At 31.8% G+C, this 25,016-nt stretch overlaps 1 protein-coding gene across 8 annotated transcripts in view; it reads left to right on the plus strand.

The window, feature by feature from the left end:
* The window catches only part of Cspp1 (centrosome and spindle pole associated protein 1), a 124,049-nt gene that overhangs the window by 34,075 nt on the left and 64,958 nt on the right, over positions 1-25,016 (plus strand). For 4 of the 8 annotated variants that reach the window (XM_071602340.1, XM_071602341.1, XM_071602342.1 and 1 more), the window contains 9 exons: positions 1,071-1,094; positions 4,830-4,910; positions 6,122-6,220; positions 6,909-7,345; positions 12,125-12,223; positions 13,578-13,648; positions 19,735-19,828; positions 20,777-20,834; positions 22,732-22,940. In XM_071602340.1, the coding sequence (XP_071458441.1) occupies positions 1,071-1,094; positions 4,830-4,910; positions 6,122-6,220; positions 6,909-7,345; positions 12,125-12,223; positions 13,578-13,648; positions 19,735-19,828; positions 20,777-20,834; positions 22,732-22,940 (1,172 nt within the window). The remainder of the gene's footprint in view (positions 1-1,070; positions 1,095-4,829; positions 4,911-6,121; positions 6,221-6,908; positions 7,346-12,124; positions 12,224-13,577; positions 13,649-19,734; positions 19,829-20,776; positions 20,835-22,731; positions 22,941-25,016) is intronic. The other 4 variants (XM_071602343.1, XM_071602346.1, XM_071602344.1 and 1 more) reach the window with 4 other exon arrangements.

Raw genomic sequence — 25,016 nt, forward strand, 5'->3', positions numbered from 1 at the left:
CAGTAAGCATCAGACTCTGAACTTTGGAGTAGTTCAGTGGGTTCTAATTTTATAAAATTGTTAGACTTTGGTTGGTCATGTTTTCTGTAAAGTAATCAGTGTTTAAAGGAGCCTAATTATGCTTTCCCAAGCCTTTACTTCCCCCTAACTATGTATTAAAATGATATATGGAATTCTAGTTGCTAATTATTTTTCTTTCTTTCTTTCTTTTTTAAAAAATATTTTGTTTTAGTTGTAGCTGGACACAATACCTTTATTTTATTTTTATGTGATGCTGAGGAATGAACTTGGCACCCCGCACTTGCTAAGCAAGCGCTCTACTGCTGAGCCACAATCCCAGCCCTGCTAATTATTTTTCTATGAGCTAAGTTTATGACATTTTTTTTTTTTGGATGCTGGGGATTGAACTCAGGGACACTCAACCACTGAGCCATACATCCCTAGCCCTGTTTTGTATTTTATTTAGAGTCAGGGTCTCACTGAGTTGCTAAGTACCTTGTTTTTGCTGAGGCTCGTTTTGAACTTGCGATTCTCCTGTCTCAGCCCCCAAAGCTACTGGGATTATGGTGTGCACCACTGCACCTGGCAAGCTTATAACATTTGATTTAACCTACTTATTAACTGCTAAAATCCATGCTTTTTTTTTTTTTTCCTGAAGTCAGTGAAGAGACACTGATATATTTAAATTGGTTAAGAATAGGATCATTCTGAAAGCTTGCGTGTATAGCTCAGTGGTAGAGCACTTGCCTAGCACATGTGAAGCACTGGGTTAGATCCTCAGTATTTGCTAAATGAATCTAATGATTCATTTAGCAAAAATCTTATTTTAGGTCTATTTTTAAAATTATTAAATTTTCATTCAGTTTTAGAATGCAATTTACTTTTTAGGTTATAAAAATATTTTAAACGATCATGATGTTTCTTGTCATCCTAATATATTATTTGGTTTTTCCACTGCTTTATAATGTTTGCTTCAAATGTACTAGTGATCTCTTATTTATTATAATTTGCATATGGAGAGAATGGACTTTGAATACAATTTATCAATGGTTTGTTTCTCTTGACTTTAGGGAATTACACAAGCAAAAAGAAAGGTAGGGTTACCTGCAAAATATTTTCTTTTAGTTTTGTGTTTTTAAAGATATAGTAGCTTGCAATCATCTGCATTGATATGATTCAAACCAATTAGAGAAACAGCTTCATTTGTCATTTCAAGTCTTTTGAATGGTACCATTTTGTATCTTTGGTTTTAGCTTTGCAAAATGACAGTCTACATATCAAAATTTCTCATTAATATAATCATTAGTTTTGATTCATGCTTGGCATTTGTTTTATTTTCTTATGCTTCCTTTATAATATTCTGCAGCTATTGAAAGTTCATTTGTTTTCAGCATGTTAGTTTTTGTTGACTAAATTATGATAATTATGGTAAGATTAATAGAATAGTCAAGATATTTGAAAATGTTTTGAACTTTGTATTATCAGGATTTGAATTGCTTGATATTTTTGTGCCCAAAACTGGATTGCATTTGTAAATTTATATTGGAGAACAAAGAGAAGCAGTTTTATTGTTTTTCAAAACTATTTTTAAAGAGAATCTCACACATTTGTTTACCACTCAGCTAACGTTTTTAAATTGTTGATTATGAAGATGTCTTCAAGGGGTTTTAAGTCTAAAAGGCAAGAACATTCATAAAATTCAGAAAGTGATAGTGGGAGATGTTATTTTGTAAGGCATTACAGGGTAGATTGAATTTGGACAATCAAAAGAGAGAATCAAGGAGAGAAAGCTTTTTTGACATTAAATATAGAAGGAAGAAGGACTTGAGGATAAACTTAGGTTTGTATGATTGAGACATACTAGATTTACTAGTTTGAATGGATCAGAGCATGATTCTTTTTCAGGGTAGAAAGAAATAATGATGTAGATAGATAGGATCAGATTGGAAGGCAGTAGATTTTTAACTTATATGTGGTAGGAAGTAGCCTGTGAAAAGTATGATAACTGTGTTGTAGGACAGTTAGTTCTCTGTTAGAGACTCTCATTGCTTAAATTACTACTCTATAGCTTCTTTTTTTTTTTGGGGGGGTGGGTAACAGGAATTGAACTTAGGAGCAATCAACTACTGAGCCACATCCCCAGCCCTATTTTGTATTTTCTTTAGAGACAGGGTCTCACTGAGTTGCTTAGCACCTCCCTTTTGCTGAGGCTGGCTTTGAATTTGCAATCCTCCTGCCTCAGCCTGGGATTATAGGTGTGTGCCATTGTGCCTGGCTGTATAGCTTTTTAATTTTTTTTTTGGAGTTCTTCCTCCAGATAGTCATTTATTTAAAAACATCAGAGGCAATAACACGATGCTAAAAATAAACATGTATCGATTACCCAATACATACTTACAAAAACCTTCTGTCCATTATAAATGGTGAATGCAAATAGACCATCCACCCACCCTTAGTGCATTATTATTTTCACAAGTAAAATAGGAAAGGAAAATAGTGAATTTAATGCTATTCAGCACCTTTAGTAAAGTCAAAAGACTCAACATCATATACATATATCTGAGTAGCTTTTTAACTTGATCACGTTGCACTAATTCTCAGTCCATTCTCTATACTACTTTCCAGAATGATCTTTTTTTTAAAATTTTTTGTAGTTTAGATGGATATAATGCTTTTATTTTATTTATGTTTCACATGGTACTGAGGATTTAACCCAGTGCTTCACATGTGCTAGGCAAGTGCTCTACCACTGTATACACGCAGCCTTTCAGAACGATCCTATTCTTAACTGATTTAAATATATCAGTGTCTCTTCACTGACTTCAGAAAAAAAACCATCAAATTCCTTAGCATGATGCATCTCTTTCAGGTCCCAGGCTGTCCAAAAGGGACCTCATTTCTATTCTTCTCATTCTCACTTCCTAGATGGCTGTGCTATATGTGGCTTTAAAAAATTTAAAAAAAAATTCTTTTGATTACAGCAAGTATGACCATTTAGTGTATTGATGCCTCCCAAATTCCCAAATGTATCAGAATTTGGGCACATAGTAGGCACTCACTGTTTACCAAATGAACGAGGAATGACTAAAATTCAGCCTTTTGAAAAACTATGTTGTCCTTATTTATTTTTCATTTTATTGAAAATTACAAACATTCTAGACTTGTGTTGAAAGGTTGAGAATAAGGAATTGCCCAGTGAAGGAGTGAGGTTTTTTTTCTTTTGTAATAGGAATTGAACCCAGGGGTGCTTTTCAATGAGCTATATCCCCAGTCCTTTTTATTTTTTTTTTATCTTGAGATAGAGTCTTGCTAAGTTTCTGAGTGTCTGTCTAAATTGCTGAGGCTGGCCTTGACCTTGCAATCCTCCTGCCCCATGATCCTCCTACCTCACAATCCTCTTTTCTTGCTGACCTCCTGCCTCAGCCTCTGAAGTTTCTGGGATTATAGGCCTGGCTCAGGAGTGAGGATTTATATCTGTCTTTCCAGCCTGAGAATTCAGAACATGTTGTTTTTGTTTTTGTGCATTTATGAATGATTAGGTTTATAGTGTTTTGGTATATAGGAGGTAAACTGACTTAAGGGTCTGCTTGGGTGTCTTGTTTCCTTTGACAAAAAAGTTTTGTACAGTCCACATTCAAGTGAACTTTTATAGCACTGCACATTTGTGAATTCATATCTAATGAAACTTCATTAATCACTTTGTTTTACTAACACTCTGTTCCCATAATATTTTGAATATAATGCTATTGTATCCATGCATATTGTAATTATTTAAATGTCTGTTTTCCAGTTAACTGTAAAATCTCTTGAGTAGAGAGAACATAGAATTAACATAGTACATTTTGTACATTTTGTCTAACATAGTACCTGGAAAGCATTAGTTGGTAGATATTATTTAAAGAATAAATAAAAGGCATGCTAATAAGCCTTGATTGATTTAATCTTCATAACCTGGTGATGTAGAGGATATTATCCCCATTTTACCTATGAAGAAACTGAGGAGTTAAGTAACTTATTTCACCTGGAATACCAAATAGAAGTACCAGTAAGTTGGGGATTGTGTACAGTTTTTACTATTGCTTGTATTTGCTTTATAATGTTCACAGAGATTTTACATTTTGTAGCCTGCTGGATACTTATACCAGCTTTGGTAGATAGGCAGGGCAGGTGCCATTCTCATTTATGGAAGAAATCTGTCAGAGAAGTTAGCTGACTTGCTCAGTGTTACACAGCTAATAAGTGTTGAGGCTAGTTGTAGAGTCTAGGTCTTTTGCCACCCAGTCTAATGCTCTACTACACTACCTCACTTAAATGCTTAATGAACATGAATGTAGGGACACATAAAGAAACAGCATTCATAGTTTTTATATTTTGTCGATTGAGTAGAGCTTTTTTTTTTTTTTATCAATTTGAGGAACATAGGAAAAAAAAAACATTGTGAACATGCATTAGGATATTTGTGAGGAAGTTTAAAACTTTCCTTAAGTACAAAAGAACAGTAGAGCACTGAGAATGAAGAATATATGCTTAGAATAATATAAATTGGAAAAATCTTCTTTTTTATGCTTTCAACCCTTACTAATCAATAGTTATAAGTGTAAATGAAAATTAAGTGCAGATTCTATTTTTTAGGGATTTGTGATTGGAAGAAAATTCTTTTTTTCCAATAACTTTTGGTATGGACTCTATAGATTGTAGTTTCTGTTTTCATCTCCATTTCATTCTTTTGCTCTGCATAATATGAGTATTTAGAATGTAGAATATAAAGACTTTTATAACATATAAAAAGGCAATTGGGTAATATATTTTTTTAATGTGTATATATACAGAAAAATTTTCTATCTACGTGTGAAACAGATCCATCTACTCTGGGAGTTTCTCTTCCTATTGGTGAGAGGTTATCTGCTAAGGTAGGTGGGTAGGAGTAGTTACTATGGGTAGCAATTTTTTGAGGCATCAGAAGCATGAGATGACACACTCCTAAGTTATGTGCAAACAGATGATCACATAATTTTTTCAAATTTGAGTGTATTTCTTTTAAAAAAATATGAAGTCTCCAATTGTGCTGTTTAAAAAAGTGTTTTGATCATTACATTTATAACCATATAATGTGATACATTTCTTTAATATGTTGATTTTTTTCTTATTTGATTATACTTAATTGAATATTCAGAATTTATTTATTTTTTATTGGTTTCTAATCTACAAAGTTGGTGCTATGTGACAGCAGTGAAATGAGAGCCTATAGGCATGAGGGTAGGAGCTATTTGAGTGTGTATTTCAGTCATTCTCCAACAACATGTCCATATTTTTTAAGAGTTGATAATGATAAAGCACTCTATACCTCTTGTACAGACTCAATTCCCAAGGTAGACATAATCTTTAAGACAAAGTGGGAGCCTGGGGTTATAGCTCAGTGAAGCACTTGGGTTCGATCCTCAGCATTATGTAAAAATAAATAAACAATAAAATAAAGGTATTAAAAAAAAGACAAAATGGACAGACGTTTCAAAAGACAGACCTGTGTTCTTTAACACTCAAGATAATTTCTTGGTGTAATATATTTGTGTTTCAACAGAACATGTCCATTATAGTAATTTAGTATCTGTGTAATCTTTTTGTTTGTTTAAAAGATAATAAGAGCCAATTTTCAACCTTATGAAGGAAATGGTTAACCATAGGTGTTTCACGGATGGATTAGGGGATATGAATGCTTTTGGCAGAATGACCCTGATATGGCTAAGCTTGCTTTTTGATAAATAAACATGAAGTCTAAGGACTTATGGGGCATATCTCTTTGGAAATATCATCCAGTCTCTGTAAGTACTGAAATATAAGTGGAGATGTTTCATAACTACAGCAGATCTGTTCTCTTAAAGAACTCATGTGCTATTGGACCAAAACATGTAGCCATTTGTAAGTGGCAAGAGAAACTTGGGGAGCTGCAATGATGGTCATAACTTTTTCTGCTTCTCCTCTTCCTTGCAGTGACTTTCTGTTTTTGAAATTATTAGTAAAACTTGATTTTGGATAAAGGCTCTGATTTGTATAATTCTATTTGACATTAAGATTCTTCTTTCTGAAGTTAAAGTTAATATTGCCTTTTGATTTCTAATTTAAGGAAAGATTGAAACTTGAACGCAACAAAGAATACAATCAATTTCTCAGGGATAAGGAAGAATCGATTGAAAAGTTCAAACAGTTAGAAAAGCATACTGAGGTAGGTTTGCTTTTAAAGTAAAATTTTATTACCACAGGCTGAATATTTGGTAGTTACTTGAAAAGCTTTCTATGTTTTAGATATGTCAATTAGTTTTTATCTAAACATTTGAAAAATTAAGCCAAATGAAGCCAGATACAGAATATTTAAACATTTAGTTTTGAAAACTGCTTTATCTCATTGAAAAACTTTTCCTACTTTTTAAAATTACCTCATTGGTGAGATTTAATTTTAGAGATCAGTTTTGCTAAGAGATTTTTGTTTATTAAGGTTTTTTTTTTTTAAATTGACAATTTCTAGCTCTCTAAACATTTTTCTTTCTTCCAAATTTTAGAATGATGTTATTAAGGCTAAGTTTTACCACCTTCTATGATCTTTGTGTTGAGAAAGGATTTAATTAGTATGTAACATTTAAGTACCAAAATATGTCTGATATCTTTTGGGATAGCAATTTGCATTTAGTTTATTTTCTGTTTTTATAGTGTTAGTGTTGCCTTTCCATTGATACTTAATTTTTATTGTAAAATTTCCTTGATGTTCTTTTTATCTCCAAAAGGAAAGATATTTATTATGGGCTATTAAATGTCTGAGTTGAGATGATAGACTAAGTACTATAGTGACTTTAGTTACCTTTAAAGTAACAGTATCACATTAAGATTTGTTTCTTTTTTCTTTTCTAATTAAACAGCCTAAGAATCAAAGAAATAAAAATTCTACTAGTCAAGTTAAACCTGATTTACCTCCACAAATACAAATATCTAGCACAAATTCAGAGGGTACTAAGAGAGAGAATTTAACTTCAGAGGCATATGAAGAGCTTCTAAACCAGAGAAGACTAGAGGAGGACAGATACCGACAATTAGATGATGAAATTGAATTAAGGAATAGAAGAATTATTAAAAAAACTACTGATGAAGTGGACATTTCTAATACAAAACATCAAAGGTTTGGTAGCAAGATTGGCATTCCAGAAAGAAGATTTCGCAGGTTTAATGAGGATTGTGTTTTTGATAGACATTATCACATACCAGACCAAGATCCTGAAATAAGTGAAGAAATGGATGAGAGGTTTAGATATGAAAGTGATTTTGATAGAAGACCTTTGAGAGTGTATACAAATAACAGGTATTTATATCTTCATTTTTATTTTCTTTATTTGTTTAAAGTCATTGTTACTTTTTATCATTATGTTAGGGAGAAGGAGTTTAATTTGATTTACTATATTTGATTAATTTTAAGTTTTATGAAGCACAATTTTTTTTGTGCCACTAAGATGGGTGAAAAAAAAAAAAAACCAAGATGGAGACCCCGTTGCAAAGCTGGAACACTGATAGGCTGTGTCCTTAAAGTAAAAAATGGGAAATAGACATTCTCAAAGAAAGGGTCATAAAGGAACTTCTGTGTTTCTTGGCACTGAATGGAGGGAGTAAATTACCAAAATCTTCCCTGAGAATTTGAATTGTAGACGATTGCTGATTCAGGTTCATAGTCTGAATTTATACTGCCAGTGGTGTCAAACAAACAAAACAAAACAAAACAAAAAAACAACCTACAAAAAAACCCAAGGCAAGAATGCAAAGTTTTCTTGATTGATAGTGTCTCTAAATGACTGGCAGGAGTAAAATAACTTCTGTCTTCAATAACTTGACTTAAAACTAGGCCATCCCAATTTATGATGTTAAAATGTGGGTAAAAAGGATACCTTAACATAAATGGAATATAATTTATTCCTTTAATGTTCATATGCTGTATTTTTTCATCAAATATTTATCATTCATATAAGTGAAATGGCTTTTTTAAAATCAGATTTTCAGATGCTTTTCAGTTTGTTTTTGTGAGACTGTAATTTCTTAACTACTACAAAGAAGTCTTATTGTCATATTTGTCTTAATACTGAAAACTTGCCATATGTTTGCCTAACTTTGGATTTAGATATGCAGATGTCACAAGGTGTAGCATTTGTCATTAACTTACAATGAAGTTATTTTGCAGTTCTTTTATTCCCTTAATCATATTCTGACTTGAATGTCAAAGGAAGCAAATATTTTCTTTTATGAGGTCTTTCTTTTTAACAAAAGCCCATGGATTTGGGAAGTAGTAAGTTAACTTGTATGTTTAAAGCCACAGACTAGATAGATTCCTTCTGGGTCATAGGTATAGTTTTAATTTGGTATTAACTCTAAAGCTCAGCTAAACCAAAAGAACTTCTCAGAGGCACACAAGACCTAAACGGAATCTCTGGACTTCGATTTGAAATCAGGGTGTTCTTAGGCATTAAGAGAGTGTATTCTTGGATATTATCATTAAGAAGTAACCCCTTACCCATGAGAGGATTGAATAGAGAGAGCAATAGAAAAACCATTGCTGAATCTCATTAGTTCCTTTCTTCAGAGAAAACTTCATTTGTCTCAGGAAGGTTTCTAAAATAAGTTGTAAAACCACTATTAGCTTTGTTAAAATGAACTAATAGGGATGATTAAAAATGATTAAATTCTAAATTTATTAGATGGAAGCTTGGAGAAGACTTTATTGAAAGGAAGCTTAGTAAATGAAGGAAATTCCATAAAATTATATATAACACACACACACACACACACACATACACACACACACACATATTCATAGGAAATAAGGTGGCTGACTTTCTAAACTATAACTTGTTTTCCCAGCTTAGGTTCTCTTGAAGTTTTTTCTTAAGATCATACATTAGTTACTTTAAAATATTTATGCAATCTCTAGTTGTAAACAGCAGTTGTTTCTTAATTTAACAAAGTTAAACACAGTCATATCAATAATTTTATGAAGTTGCTGCCTTAAGATTTTATGATCTTTTTAGTAAAAGGTAGAAGATTTTCATGATCTGAAGAGGAACCAGTATTATGGTCTTTGTAGTGAAATGTATATTTCTGTTCTTTTTCTTGGATTCTTAAACATTTCTTTTGTATTGATTTTATTGAAATTATCAGTGACAGGTGGCTTTTATAATCTTGTTACTGAATTTTTTTTCCTTCATTGGAAGGTACACCTTAGGACATTTTTTGTATGAACTGGTCACTGGGAAATCTGGGTTTTACTTTAGATTTTAGCAGAGACTTTGATCTTATACATAAATAAAATTGTTAAATTTCTTAGATTTAGAGTGAACTTTGAAAATGACCTCATATGATGCTTGTTTTATTATTTGTATATAATGAAGAGCCTTTAAAACACATTTTAATATGGATACTTTGGATATAGTGGAATAAAATAAGTTAAAATTGTAAATTTGAATACTGTCTTTAGACAACTGAAAGTCCAGGAAGTCAGTCACAAGTTCTTGGGTGATTTTTGAACAAAGTTTTGAATGTCTAAGTGACCTTTAATTCTAGGATCACAAATTATGCTTTAAGATATTTGTAGCTTAATTTCTCTGTGTTAAAATTTTCATTGTTATAGATAATCTTTTAATCATATCAATTAATTTCTTTTGTGTGTTGTACTTTGGGTTCCCAGGTTTGGTGATTTGCTAGAAGATGGGACTTTGTATATAGTTATATTAATGGTTATGATTTATTGCATCAAAGGATATAAGGAAAAATGAGCTAAGGGAAAAAGTGCATTTTGACAAAGTCAGAAAGAAACCAGAGAGGCGCTTCTAAAAGTCCTTTCCCAGTGAAGTCAAAGAGGAAATGCTTCATTATTCCAGCACTGAATTGTGACAACCAGGAAACCCATTTGAGACTCAGTACCCAAGATTTTTATTTGGGGCTGCCCAGGGTTTTGTTTGGGGCGAGTCATGTAGTTACTGCTTTTCTAGCTGTATTAAAATTTGAGACTCCCTGAAGGAAAGAGGTGTTTCAGCATGAACTATATTGTTTGTGTAAATAGTTTAGGAATATTGAGCCATTCTGGGTGTAGTGAGAACCCTTTTTAAACTCTTATGTTCCAGGTTCTAGCCTAGGGTCACCTGTACAATCCAAGCTTTCTAAGAATCGTCGGTTTCAGACTTGCACTGTTAGATCTTCTTCACATGTATATTTGTAGAGATCTAATATAACTAAATCTGGTTACCTGGCATTGTTAATTATAAATTTGCATTTGAGTTTATATTTATCTCTTATTTCAGTAGCAGAAATAGGGAATGATCCTAAACTGATGTGTGAGCTCAAGAGATGCACCTAGGCTTTCGGTTGGCTAAAACCAGCTTTTTTTTTTTTTAAAGTAAATTGACGTAATTTTGAAATTCTTTTTTAAAAGGGCCTGTGAAGAATTCAGTTTTAGATGTGATGAAAAGTGGAAAGCATAAATGTATCATGCCAAGTCAAGTTATTAAGATTAAAATATTAATAGTTTTTTCTTTGCAGGTGATATTAACAATGGCTTGTGTGATAGAAACAAAAGAAAGACTTTTATATGCTTATGCAATGGAGAATAAAAAGTTCCTTTTTTAAAACAAAAAATTACCAGGTTCATTAATCTGATAATGAAATTCATCTAAAATATTGAGTACTTAAACAACCATGTTTCTTCTATCAGTACTGTTGAGAAAGATTTGTTAACTCGAATACTGGTTTTCATGGGGTTGGTCAATGTTGGTGTAAAAAGTCATGTTGTTTTCTGTGGTATGAGAAATTAATATTAAAAAAAAATCAGTGTTTGCCAAATGGAAAAAAAAGTTAATTAAAAAACATTTTTTCATTGTTATTTTCCAAAAAGGTTTTAAAGAAGAAAATTTTAAAAAATCTAATCTTTCTTTTTGTTTATGAACCTTGTAACTAACATGAACTAATCATTTCAGCCCACACTTCACATTTTCCATTCAGCTTTTGGTAACATTTATTTTTTAATATGGTTTGCATTGTTGGCAAATGTCATCTTTTTCTATATTTGGGTTAATTTAATGGTAAGACTGTGACTATATTTTCAAGTTAAAAAGGTTTGTATGTGCAGTAAACAAATTTCCAGGATATGATTTTGAATTAGAAAACAATATCATTTTGAATTTCGATAATCTTTATGAGTGCAGGGACCATGTATCCCAGTGCCCAAAAGAGTTTGGCATGTACAAGGCACACAATTTCACTTAAGTGAATGATTAAAAAAAAAAAAACGCCTCAGAGCCAGTCTTAGGTGCATGCCTGTATCCCCAGTGGCTTGGGAGATTGAGGCAGACAAGTTGCAAGTCCAGCGTCAGCCTCAGCAGTTTATGAAGGCCCTAAGCAACTTAGCAAGACCTTGTCTCAAAATAAAACATAAAAAGGGCTGGGGATATGGGAATGTGGCCACATAAAACATCCCTGGGTTGAATCCTTGGTACCGAAAACAAAATAAAATCAAACAAAAGTGAACAAAAAGAACCACTCCCTGCAACAGTCTTAGTATATTACCTGAATTTAACTTTAAAAATATGTCTCAACATTGTAATTTTGAAATAAAAAATTTCTAGATATTATATTGAAATGAGTATAATACACTAGGGGCTGAGAATGTGACTTAGTGGTAGAGAGCACTTGTCTAGAATACATGAGGCCCTGGGTTTGATCCCTAGAACTGAAAACAAACAAAGAAACCTAAAACACATCCACGAAACAAATTTACCACCCCCCCCCCCCCCGCCAAAGTCTTAGTGTTTGTTATTTTTTAAAAACATTTATTTATTTATTTAGCTGAGAATCAAACCCAGTGCCTCACATATGCCTGGCAAATGCTCCATCACTGAGCCATAACCCAATTCCCTTAGTGTTTATACTTAGAAGATTATACTTAGAACAAATCTTATTTGAATTAATTTTAGAATGTGTTTATAGCAAAGTTTTTAATACTTTGTTCCCTTTAATGATTCCAACAAAAAATGCTAAAACTCAAAGAGACATAAAAGGCCCCACTGTATGTGGAATATACTCTGTAAGCTAATATGTTTTTAAGGATGCATGGGAACAGAGGAGGGAACGTGCCTTCTATGGAGAATGATGATGATTTCACAGAACAATCAAATAAACGAATTTCATCTGCTGGAAGTAAAAGGTATAGTATGTGCTATAAATTCTGCCCTTGAGCCAGTACACTATGAAAAGCACTTGCCTAAAACTGAGTTACTGAAAAAGTAGTGTTAATAGCCTTCCTTGCTAGTGACAGAGAAATTAAGAGAAGGAAAAAAAAAGGGGGGGTGAGAACTAATCGTAAATGAAAATATATAGTACTTTTATAGCATCATTTTGAAGAACAAAGTTTTGGTTATAAAACTTGTCAAGGTGTTCAGAATGAGTCTGTATCATTATAAAGAATGAAATAATTAAGGGGGCAATAAACATAATTTAGTGGATTAAAAATCAAGATATCCTATGAGGGTAGGAAGGATAGTAGAATGAATCAGAAACTATTACCCTAGGTACATATTATAACTATATGCCCAATGGGATTTTACATCATGTATAACTAGAAGAATGAGAAATTATATTCATTATATATGATGTATCAAAGTGCATTCTACTTCATGTATAACTAATTAAAACAAATAAAAAAATTAAAAAAATATAGATATCCTGGAGTTATGGTAATGCACTTTAACTGGAAATATAGTGAAGATATTCCTGCAATGTAAATTTTTCTTTTAGAACTTTATTTTTGTTTTTTTTTAGCTTATAAAGTAGATAATATTTATGTTTACTTTGTAAGATTAGTGCTTATATATTTGTTGAAAAAAAACTGTTAATAGTTTTTATCATTTTGGTGGCTTTCCTGTTCATACATAAGAATAAATAGTTCTAATCTATAGTATAGAAAGAAAATAGTATTGTCATATGTCAAGAAATGTGTCTATTTTTTTTGAGGATATGTAATAATATACAAAGAATACTTGCAATAATGGACTACTATGGACTACTATTTGGTTCTAATTAAGTTTTTGTTGAGGGATTTATCCGTTTTTTTCCTTCTTCCTATCTTCCAAGGAAGGTTTTTTTTTTTTTTTTTTTTTAATTTTTATTTTTAAAGGGGTGATCTTTTCCAAGTTGTTTATTGGTTATACTGTTTCTTCTTCTTCTTTTTTTAGGACTTATTTATGTGTACTTATTTTCCTGAGTGGATAATTTATTATGAGAAAGATTTTTATTTTTTGAACTGTAAATCCAGTGAAGCTGGATGAGTCTAAATACATTTGGAATCTCACTATATAAATAATTGAAATGTTATGACTTTACCTTACCTTTAAAATTTGGAATCTCACTATATAAAGAAATAAAATTTTATGATTTTTACCTTACCTTTAAAAAGATATAAATATTATACTGTTCTAGCACTTGGAAAGGCTAGTAACTTATACCTACATTTTATTGAAATTTTGCTTCCTGCAAATAATTTTTTTTTCTTTCTGTTGTAGTGCTCAAGATAATGAACCATCCAAATCTACTAATCGAGATATCTGTAGTCCTTTTGCAGGAATGCTTTTTGGTATGTACAAATTTCCAATAGATTAGTCTTTTGCAGAATGTTGTATAAAAGGTTTTTAGTGAGAACTCAGTATTGTAAGTAGTACTACTTTTAATAACAGTAGAAAATGTTTATCCAGTGCTTATTTCATGATAGGTACCATGCTAATCATTTAACACACATTGTATAGTTCTGTGTATAACTGTAAAGCTAATTAGCTTATTTGGTGTGTGTTTTCTATAAATTCTGTAGTTGATGAATGAAACTTTGGTTTTAGTTAATAGGCTTTTTTGTTTGTTGGGGGTACTGGGGCCTTCTAGATGCTAGGCAAGTGATCTGCCACTGAGCTCCCCAACCCTTTAAAAATTTTTTTATTTTGAAATGGGATCTCATCGGGTTGCTCAGGTTGGGGTTGGATTTACAACCTTGTTGCTTCTGCTTCTTGGTTCATGTCACTGTGCCTGGCTAGTAAAAAGCTTTCATATTTTATTAGCATTTTTTTTGATACTAGAGATTAAAACCAGGGGCACTTTACTATTGAGCTACATATTCAGTTCTTTTTATTTTATTTTGATACAGGGTCCTCAGTTGCTTAGGGTCTTTATAAATTGCTAAGGCTGGCCTTGAACTTGTGGTCCTCCTGTCTCAGCCACTCAAGTTGCTGGGATTTCAGGCATGTACCACTGTGCTTCACTTTATTAGTACTTTGTTGTAGCATAGCTCTTTTTATACTATTTTATATGTGATTTTTTCCCCTATATTTTCTTGTTTCTTCAGCTAGCACAAAACTACCTTCTATTTTAGTTCAATTTCTTCGAATTGATCCATTTTTTTCCTTTGTTCTTTCCGTATAGTTTCTGAGAAGGTGTTTTGTTCAAATAAGGATAATGGTCTAAATTTTATATTTGTTTTTTCAGAGGTTTAATTAGTCAGTTTTCTGTTATTGTGACTAACTGAGATAAACAACTTAAAGGAGGAGGAAAGATTTACTTTCAGAAGTTTTAGTCCATAGTTGCTTGGCCCTATCCCTGTGGGCTCCTGGTAAAGTAGAACATCGTGTGACAGGGACTGTGTGGTAGAGCAGACAAGCTTATCTCATGGTAGCCAGGAAGTAGCCAGTGGGGCAGGGATGAGACTTGATTTTAGTGTATGTCCTTAAGTGACCTACTTTCTCCCACTAGACTTTACAGTTTCTACCACCTCCTAATAGTCCTCTCAATTATGAACCCATTAGTGGATTAATCCATTGATGAGATCAGAGCCCTCAGGATCCCAAGAGCCCTCAGGATCCCAAAAGCCCCACTTCAGAACATTGCTGTACTGGGACCAGGCTTCAGTCCATGAGTCTTTTGGGAACATTCCAGATCCAAATGATATAGAAGTCAAGGTCTTTCCAGAATATAACTTTCGAATTTGCTATATATTACCCTTGTCACAATTTCAGAAGTTGTATGAAGAGAACATTGTTTCCTGTTTGTACCTTTAAATACAAAAGAGGTCTGTTCTTTGTCTGAAAACTGTTAAAAAAAAATTAACTGAATTTTGGTTTTAATAAAATATGTGAAGAAATTGGATAACATGTTAGGCTTATTCAACCTAAAAGCTGTCAGTAATTTAAATCTTGGCTTCGAGACATATAATCATATTATAATCTCAGACTTCTGTTTCCTTGAAATGGCCAGATAAAAAAATGGCATAGCATCTAGAATTTCATTCTAGTATAAAGTTTATGAGAACTGACCAGTTTAACCTGGCTATAGATTATGTTCTAAAGATATAGTTATTACATGGTAAAAATAGGAGAAATGCCTTTCTAAGCTGAAAACTAAGTGATAATTTTATCAATAAAAATATTAACACTCTGAAATTTTAAAAATGAACAGCATGAATTTATCATTAGTGTAATTTGGGAATTGTTTTTGACTATTTAGTGAGATAATTGACTTTATTTAATATCTGGACCAAATTGTTAAAAGTCATTTTCCCCCAGACTATATTTGAACATACCTGCAGTGTTCTTAATCTCTAGAGGCAGGGCATTCCATCTTTAGGCAGCTCTGATTGTTAAGATATTCTCATTTCAACTGAATTGAAATTCATCTTCCTATTTTGCTGAAAGGACCTCATTTCTGGCCTTTACTTTTTTGAATATGTATTTTATAATGTGTCACCTTCCTGAATATTTTGAGTCGTAAGATGTTTTCAATCGAATTGATTAGATTCTCAGGTAAGCTATTTTATGCATAGATAATTTTCTGTGTCCATTTTATAACATAAAAGCTTTAATTTTATATTCTTTACTTATACTGTCATCTGTATATATGTGCATATACATGCACAAAATTTGGTAAATATATGCATAATACATTAGTGTGTTTATTTTCATCCTTAACAAATAAATAGTTGACTGTTTGGAGTGAAATAACAATGTATTGTGAGATTTGTAATAGAATCATGGTTATTTAGAAGTAATATATAAATTGCCATGTGTTTGGGGATTTTTCCTTTTGTGTTTAAAAAAATTTTTTTTAGTTGTAGATGGACATAATACCTTTATTTTATTTATTTATGTGGTGCTGAGGATCGAACCCAGTGCCCCATGCATGTGAGGAAAGTGCTGTACCACCGAGCCACAAACCCAGCTCTCCTTTTGTATTTTTATTCACTGTTTGTTGTCTGAGAGCCTAATTTATATAATTTCATAAGTTTATATAATTTAAATTATTTCAAGTTTGTTGAAATTCTTTAGTAAATTAAAAAAAAGTCTCAGAATATAGCCTATCTTGGTAAATGTGTTAGGTGTACTTGAAAGAATGTGTATGGTGTATTTGTTAAGTGTAGTGGTTTATAAATGTCAATTAAATAAAGCTGATTAATAGTGTCTTTATGTCATATATATCCTTAATGGTTTTTTTCTGCTTCTGCATAGAGGAAAGTATTAAGTTCTCTGACAGTGTTGTCTTTAGTGTGAGGCTTGGATTGTTGTAGCGATATTCTCAGTGTTATTTTAGGTTTTCAGCAATGACCCTGATCTTCTAAGAGTAGCAAACTTTTGCTTTGTATGAGTGTAGGACGCTGAGTCTAAGGCAGTTTTCTGCCTCTCAACAGTAGATTATGGCTTTTGCTTTTGTATGAGAGAAAAGTCTGCAAAGTGAATAATATTTTGTGCCTAAGTGCCACAGATATTGCCCCATCCTAAGCTTTTTGATAAGCATCTGGTGGAGGCTGGCAAGTGAGTACAGATTTCTCTGTGTCTGGGGCTTCCAGGGATTCCATATCTAACCCACACATGGACTTAAGAATTTAATAAAGTTTCTATTGTTTTCTTACCTGCTTTTATGGTGGCCACCTCTTAAGTTAATTGTCCCATTTCTTCATGTATTGTTTTTTGTATTTGGTATTTATTTCATTTGGTTGCTTATAAATTTAGCTCTCTGATGAGCTTTTAAAAAGTTATGATTTTGTTAATGATTGAGCTTCTTCTCATTGTAAGATCAGAGCATAGTTCTTTTGTGGCTTTGTACTTTCTAAGCATAAGCAAAACTCCTCATTTGGTTCTTTATAGTGGCTTCCATTTTGTCCCTCATTATGTTTCTATTTTCACTTAAATTCTTGACCATAAGTATAATAGTTATTTGAATACCCTTGTCTGTTTCATCTTCTGTCATTTATGTGCTTTTTTTATATTGACTAGTTTTCTACTGGTTATGGCTTTCTCACTATATTATTAGTTCTCTATTGCATTATCACAAATTACCATAAATTCAGTGACTGAAAACAATCTACATTTATTACATCTCAAGTTGTATAGATCCAAAGTCTAGGCATTACTTAGTTAAGGTCATATATTCATGGTCTCAGGAGGCTATAATCCAGGTATTAGCCAGGCTTTATTTTTCACCTGGATGTTTGGGAAAATACCTCCTTTCATGTTCTTTCAGGGTTTTGGCAAAACTCATTTCTTTTGACTTTGAAGGCCTGGCCTTTTACTGGATGACCAGTAGCAACTCTCTGAGTTACTAAATGTTGTCTGCTGTATCTCACCATGACTGCTCACTTGATAATGTTAGCAGTGAGAATTTCTGAACTCAAAGAGTCCTCATTCTCTTATCTGAGGGCCTTAAGCCAATTATATCAGGCCTACCCAAGATAATCTCCCCTTTAATTATTCTAAAAGTAATTGATATGTTACCTTAATTAAATCTGTAAATTTCTTTCATCCTTTCTTATTATACAGAAGCAAGTCACAGGTCCCACCTATACACAAGGATTGGGGATTATATAGGCACTCAGCAACAGGGAGCAGAAAACATAGGAACCATTTTCAAATTTTGCCTTACATCATCACATTACTCTTTTCCTAAGGAGCAATTTTTATCTTATTGAGACCTGTTTTCAAATTTAGTTAGGGACATGTAGAGTAGTACAGGAGATAGTTCAGCTTTGCTATTACAGAGTGACCTTTCTGGGGTCTTCCCTTAAAACTGTGGGGAATCACTGAGAACTCTACACTAGTTTTGGGGAACTTGAATTTCTCACTTTTGTTTCATGTCTCTGAATTTCACATACTTGTTCTCCTTTGTGTTTTTTTCTAGCCAAATGAAATTTTAATATATGAATGTTTAGACTAGTACAACGCCAAGTCTGAAGGGCACACTTCATTATGGATCTTTGCCCTGCAACTTCCAGGCATTTTATTATTCCTGAATTTTGCTCTTTACTCACTTAAGTTTTTTGTGGTGCTGGGGATCGAACCCAGGGTACAAGATATGCACTCTACCACTGATCTGCCTTTCCCTGACTCCCAGCCCTCTTTACTCACTTGAACTTGGTTTCTTGGTTCTGTTTGAGTTTTCTTTCCTTGTGCACATGGTCTGGAAATTGCATTTGGGCAGAAACTCAAATAATTATAGGGCTCACCTCATTTATTTTCCTTCTCTCTGATATTATAATCCTGTGCTTCCTGTTGTCTGTCTGGGAAATAGTTATTTTATGTTTGGATATAAAGGATTTTAACCTATAAATTAACTTTGACAAAGTTATATAATATTTTTACTACTATCTCATGAAGAAAGTCTAGTTTTCTAGTTTTTTACAGACAGTCCTGTGCTTGTTTTTCCATCCTGGTCAGAAGTAGAATGGAGGTTTACTTTAATTATAAAACACCCTTATTAACTTGAACATAATTCATGTTACTACTTGGGGAGCTTCACTGTTGCTGATGTCTGTGCTGAATGGACACCCACTAATGGTTGAGAGACCAATAATTAAGGCAGTAGACAAATGGCTGATTCTATTGAATTTTGATACTTACAATTTACGAAGCATTTAGATTGTACATATCTACATTAAGAGATTATTTTGTGGCACTAATTTATGCAATAATCATAATATTCTTCCCTGGATCCAACTGTTTAATCAACTGAATTTTTACATAAGTGATACCAAGGTGAGAGGTTTGTATTGTTTTTCTTTTTTCTTTTTTTTTCCTGTAGAATGGAGGTAGCCATTGACGTTTTTGGAGCAATAATTAGTGTTGTATTTTAAGACAGTGAATCTTATGTAAGTGTGCTTCCATGTATTGGAGTACAGAGAAGGGAATTTGGGAGAGTTATTGCTGCAAGGTTAATGGCCTTTTGAATAGAAAGGAAGGGCCTCATGTGTTGAATAAGAGAGGATGAGCAAAGTTATAGAAAGGTGTTAGAGCTTCTTATTTGGGCCATTAACAGAAAACAAAGAGGGGAGCTTCATTTTGAGAGGTCCATTTTGAATGGATATTTGTTAAATTTAAGAGGTTTATGGAGTTATTAACTACATTATTAGAAAAATGGGGATGGGGATTAGAATATTCTGTTATTTAGGAAGATTTTTGACTAAAGGTAGAGGCTTAGAATTACTAATGTATTTATGTTTGACACATGGTAGCATCTCATAAATTATGAAGTTAATTGAAGAGGTACTGACACGTGATTATTTTTCTGTACTTGAATATTTAGTAATTACTCTTTGATATAATTTAAAATGAAGTTTTTTTTTTTTTTTTAAACTGAGTTTGAGTTGTATGCTACTTGAGTTGTAAGACTGCATTTTTTCTTACCACTATCTAGGAGGTGAAGATCGGGAAGTTATTCAGAGGAGGAAAGAAAAATATAGACAAGAACTATTGGAACAAATGGCTGAGCAACAGAAGAACAAGAGACGGTAATGAAAGGTTTGCATTTAACACAGGTGTTTTGAGTTTAAAAGACTTGCATAAAATGACATGATGGTAAACTAAGGAGCTGTTTTTTCTAATATAATCTTTCATTTGTAAATCACTTGTAATTTAATCATTTGATTGTAAGTCAGTAAGGAAAATGAAACAAATACTATGAGTAGACTTTGTTATAGATGCATGAGACTGTATGTATGCTATAAAAGCCTTTTCATTTCCTTCCTTAATTTGCTGTTTTTATGTTTGAGTAGTGTTTAACATTATCTGTATGCCCGTTGCATTATCTTTTACATAGTAAACAGATACAAAAGTATGCGGCCTTTTTTCATTTTGATATGGTAAGCACACCCCCATATGCAATATAAATATAAACATATGATGAACTACAGGTATTTATATTGTATACAAGTCTCAGTGTTTGTTGTCTTGTACAAATATCTGCAAAATAGTAGATATGAAACAGGACATTTGGATACTAGAGAATTTGAGACTTATCATCCTGTAGTACCCTGGAACCTTAAGAGGAAGCTAATATCTGCTCTCTGATGCTGGCCATCTTTAATATTGATTTCTTAAAAATTCGTATTAGAAAGTTTGGTTGTAAATTTTATCCTTCTTTTTGGAAACTGAAAATACATATGTGCCCTAAAAATAGTTGTTTAGTTTCATAAAGATTAGTTTTACTTTTGTATTTCGTTTGGTGTGAATTATCTTTGAATTGTCTTCAAAACCCACTGGTTTTGAATACTTATTCTGTCAGTTACATGTAAATCCCAGTTTACTTTGCACCAGGTCAGAAAATTTGATTTTTTTGGTATTATTTAAAACTTCATTGTTAAAGTAATTATATTCGAAGACTTTTGTTTCCATAATGGTTATAATTTAGATAGTGTTTATAATAACTTTTTAATATACAAAACTTTAATTTTGTTTAGAGAAAAAGATTTAGAACTCAGAGTTGCAGCTTCTGGAGTACAAGACCCTGAGAAATCGGTAAGGGTTCCTGGCATCTTCTAATATTTCAATTTTTAATTCAAACAAGCCTTTTGAAATCAGTGGTAGGTAGGGATAGAGAATATTGGGGAACTCTAAGATTAGATCAGTTTAAACAGAAATTAATTCAGTCCTTATAAAATATAAATCTTAACTCTTACTTATTTTTTATTTTCCTAAGAAAATTTTTTCTTTTTATTTGTGCATCATTTTTAATTTGTTTTTAATTAGTTCTTTACTTTGTCATATATACTATTCAAAAGGCAAGTTATCTCAGTATAACTTAAAATCATGTGAATATTTTTCTTGGATATGTTTTAGCTACTTGCTTTTCTTATATGAGAGTGATTTCCAAAGAAACTGAAAGCTTTAATTCTAGTCTCTAAGCATTTTAGTAATTGTTATTTAATGTAAAACTAGAGAGATAATAATCCTATTTTTACTTTAATTTTGCAATTCTCATCATTAAGTGGAATGAATTACTCACATCATTGCAGTTAAGTAAGAAGGAGGTAACAATTTATTGCTCTTACCACAATGTACTTTTTTTGTAGTTGAATATATATATATATATATATATATATATATATATATATATATATATATAGTGTGTGTGTGTGTGTGTATATATATATGTATGTATACATATGTATGTATGTATATGTATATATATATGTGTGTGTGTATATATATATATATGTAGTTTATTGAGGGAAGTGTTTGTTTCATCTTTAAATGATGGTTATTACCTTTAATTTCATTAAAAAGTTAATTCTTTAAAAGGGATACAGCAAATCCTTATAATTATTCTATTTATTATTCAAGTATAGGCAGTTTCTGATTGACTTTCACTAAGTATATATCCTTTAGGTTATTTATCTGTTTTTTAAAAGTTTAATACTAGAACTGGAAATATAGCTCAGTGGTAGAGTATGTGCTTAAGTAATAAGCCCAGTACTCAAACCCCAGCAGATGAAAGTTTAATACTGTAAAAGTATCTCCCACTATGTGCTTCTGACTGTTCACAGAATAAGGTTTGTAGATTAATGAGAGAAGAATACCATGGCAGAGAAAAAGAAGAAAAATTCCAAAGCTAAATATATTTTCTTCCATCAATATATACTTCTGAAGTAGCTTTTACATTCCTTTTATAAACTAGAGCTTTTTAATTTGAGAGATTGGTGTGTTAAATTTTAGATTGTGTGACAGATGTTATTTATCTTTGAATTGAAACTCCTAAAGGGTGTCAAGTTGATTTATGAGAATAAATGTTAGTAACAGTAATTGAAATAGTAATTGAACATTATTTTTGGGTTTATATTTGATGTTCAAATCAAATTATAATAAGTCAAATAATCAAATAATAATAAATGTAGTGCTAGAGTAGGAATTAACAAACTGTGGTCTGTACCCAAATCTTGCTTTTGCTTGCGTTTGTTAATAACGTTTTATTGCAGCACAGCCTCCTTCATTTCTAGGCTGAGTTTGGTAGTTCTGAAGTGACTACATGGCCTGCAAAGCCTAATATCTTTACTGTCTGGCCCTTTATAGAAAGTGTTCGCTGATCTTGTTCTACAGAGTACTTTTGCTATTAGATAGAGAAGTAGCATAGAATTATGTTATAATAGAAAGAGTATTTAAAATTGGTATTTGGCTTTCGTTGTTGCCTGAATATTTATTAACATCAAGACCTTATGTGATTTATGTAATTCCCTGGGAGCCTCAGTTACTCATTTGTAAAATAAGAATTCGATCTTTAAATATTTTATAGTTATAAAATTCTGTTATTCTGTGACTGTCTTAAATGACTGTGGGGATAAAGGGTCTTTTGAAGTTCCTTCTGCCTCTAAATTTATGATTCTATGTTAACAAACAGATTTTTCTTTCTTTATTTTAGCCTGATAGGCTAAAGCACTTTAGTATGGCACCAAGACACCGTGAAGAGATGATTCCACCTGAAAGACCCAGAGTAGCTTTCCAGACACCTCTCCCTCCTTTATCTGCCCCGTCTGCCCAACCCATTCCTTCAGTTTACTCCATCCCTTCTCAGAATGAAGATTTGCACAATGGACTCAACAGTACTCTTGGTGAAATGGTGCCTCCCAGGTGCTTGTTTAAAATGTTTTGTGTTTTGAAATTAGGTATGGTATTGTTATATATTATGTTTAGAAGGATATGCTGAAGCAGATGACATTATCCTTCAGAGATTTTGTATCATTAATAGCTTTGCCAAATAATTTCTCTTGAAATTGATTTTTGTTGTTGGTCTAAAACTATTATAAAAACAAAGGAAATCTTTTTTTGTTGTTTAATGATGATTTATATTTGTAGAATGAATTGCTAAGTAAAATTTAGGTTTGGGTCATATTTTTAATACCTTTTATCATAAAGAAAGTATGCATTATCCTCAATTTTATTATTTCCATTTGGCAAACATTGAAGTCTTCTTTCAACTTATGCAGGAAAAGTTTCTAATATGGCTCTTTTGTTTATATGATTTTATTTTAGCTTCTTTTTCCTTCAGTTCTTTCTCTGATTATTCTGAGGCTATGCAACCCAAATGTCTGGAATAAAAGTGTGGAGATTATAAAAACTGTTATTTAGGTATTGGAGTAAAAATTTGATTTCTATAAAAGGCATCATGCTGTACTAGACTATATATATAAAGAAAATTCTATTAACATTGCTGTTTTCTGGTTTATACTTCCTTTTTGTAGGACTCAATCTTATTTTTTGTTTACTACTAATGTTAATGTTAACATGCTTTACATTTGCATAATGTATTTAAATCTGTAGGTTTTTGTTTTAAAACTTTTAAAGCATTGATATTTCTGGGCTGTCCTTCCTTCTTTGAGTAGGACTTGGTCTTTTATTTGTCACTAACAAATCATAGGGCTGTGTTTACTGTATTTATCAAGTGCTTCATTTTCTCTAATGGCTTCTGTACTCAAAAGACAGGGAGGGAATTGAAAGGACAGAGCATTGTGGTTTTAGCATTAGATTAGGGATCATAATGCTTCACTTCATGTCTGGAATTTGGAAAGACTGCATCTTTGTTGAACGTCAAAATTTCATTTGTAAAAGTGGAATAATAATATTTTTCTTATCTACAGTTACAGAGTTGTGAGGACTAAATATTACATAAGTCATAAAATTTAGGAGTTGGTGATAACAGTTCATTTTCATCATTGTTATTTAGTTTCTTTGTTGAAGTATCTGTTGTGAGGATAGTGAAGGTTGACACATGGAGTGACTAGTAAATATGAGAAATATTTACTACTGAAGAAAATTTAATGCATTCTTAACTCTTCAGAATCATTTTGGAGTACATAATAAAAAGGGAGAATCTGTTAAGATAAACTAAAAACTGAAAATATTTCAGATTGCTCCTTTTCTTTTTCTGTTATCTTATAGGATTTCCCTTTGCCATTTTTAGTATTAGAAAATACTGCATGGGTGGAAATACAGAGCTGTTTTCTAGTTAGTAATAAAATGCTGAAGTTGAGATTTTTCAGAAGTTTTAAGTTTATGGAATACTAAAGATTACATCAAGACTTTTACTTTTTGATATTTAAGTAATTTTTATTTCCCATTTAGGTTCATTTCCTGTGAAAGAACGTTTTATAAGCTAAAAAAAAAAAAATGCCCCTTTCTCCAGATGGAATCATTTGTAATATATAGTTTTGTATCTTGTTTCCCTTTTTTCCTGGACTGTCCTTCCTCTTTTGTGTGTGTAGTTCACTATAACAACATGGAAATTTTCCATGCTTTCTTCCTCTTTTCCCTTGAGGTTTAAATGTTCCTACTTTGAATTCCTATAGCACTTTATGTTTACTTGTTTTATTTCATATCCTATACTTGATTGTAATTGTAATTTTTTTTCAGAATTATTTCTGAGAGACAAAGATTGTATCTCTTTGTTTGATATTGGCACATAATGATTATTGGGTACTAAATGATTGAATATTAGCTTGTTTTTTCTTGTATAAGTGTTGTACTTGAGATTGTGAAATTTTATGCTATTTGATTTGCTTTTTAATCATAATTTTTGACGAATTAGAGCAAGATTGTGGCTTTTTCTAAACTAGTGATTGGGATTCCAGTAATGCTTTTGCAAAAGAATAATATCTTGATTAAATATTTGCAGTAAAATATGAGAAGAATTTTCCATTTTTCGTTTGA

This window comes from Marmota flaviventris, chromosome 15 (genome assembly GCF_047511675.1).
Source record: "Marmota flaviventris isolate mMarFla1 chromosome 15, mMarFla1.hap1, whole genome shotgun sequence".
Classification (NCBI taxonomy): domain Eukaryota; kingdom Metazoa; phylum Chordata; class Mammalia; order Rodentia; family Sciuridae; genus Marmota; species Marmota flaviventris.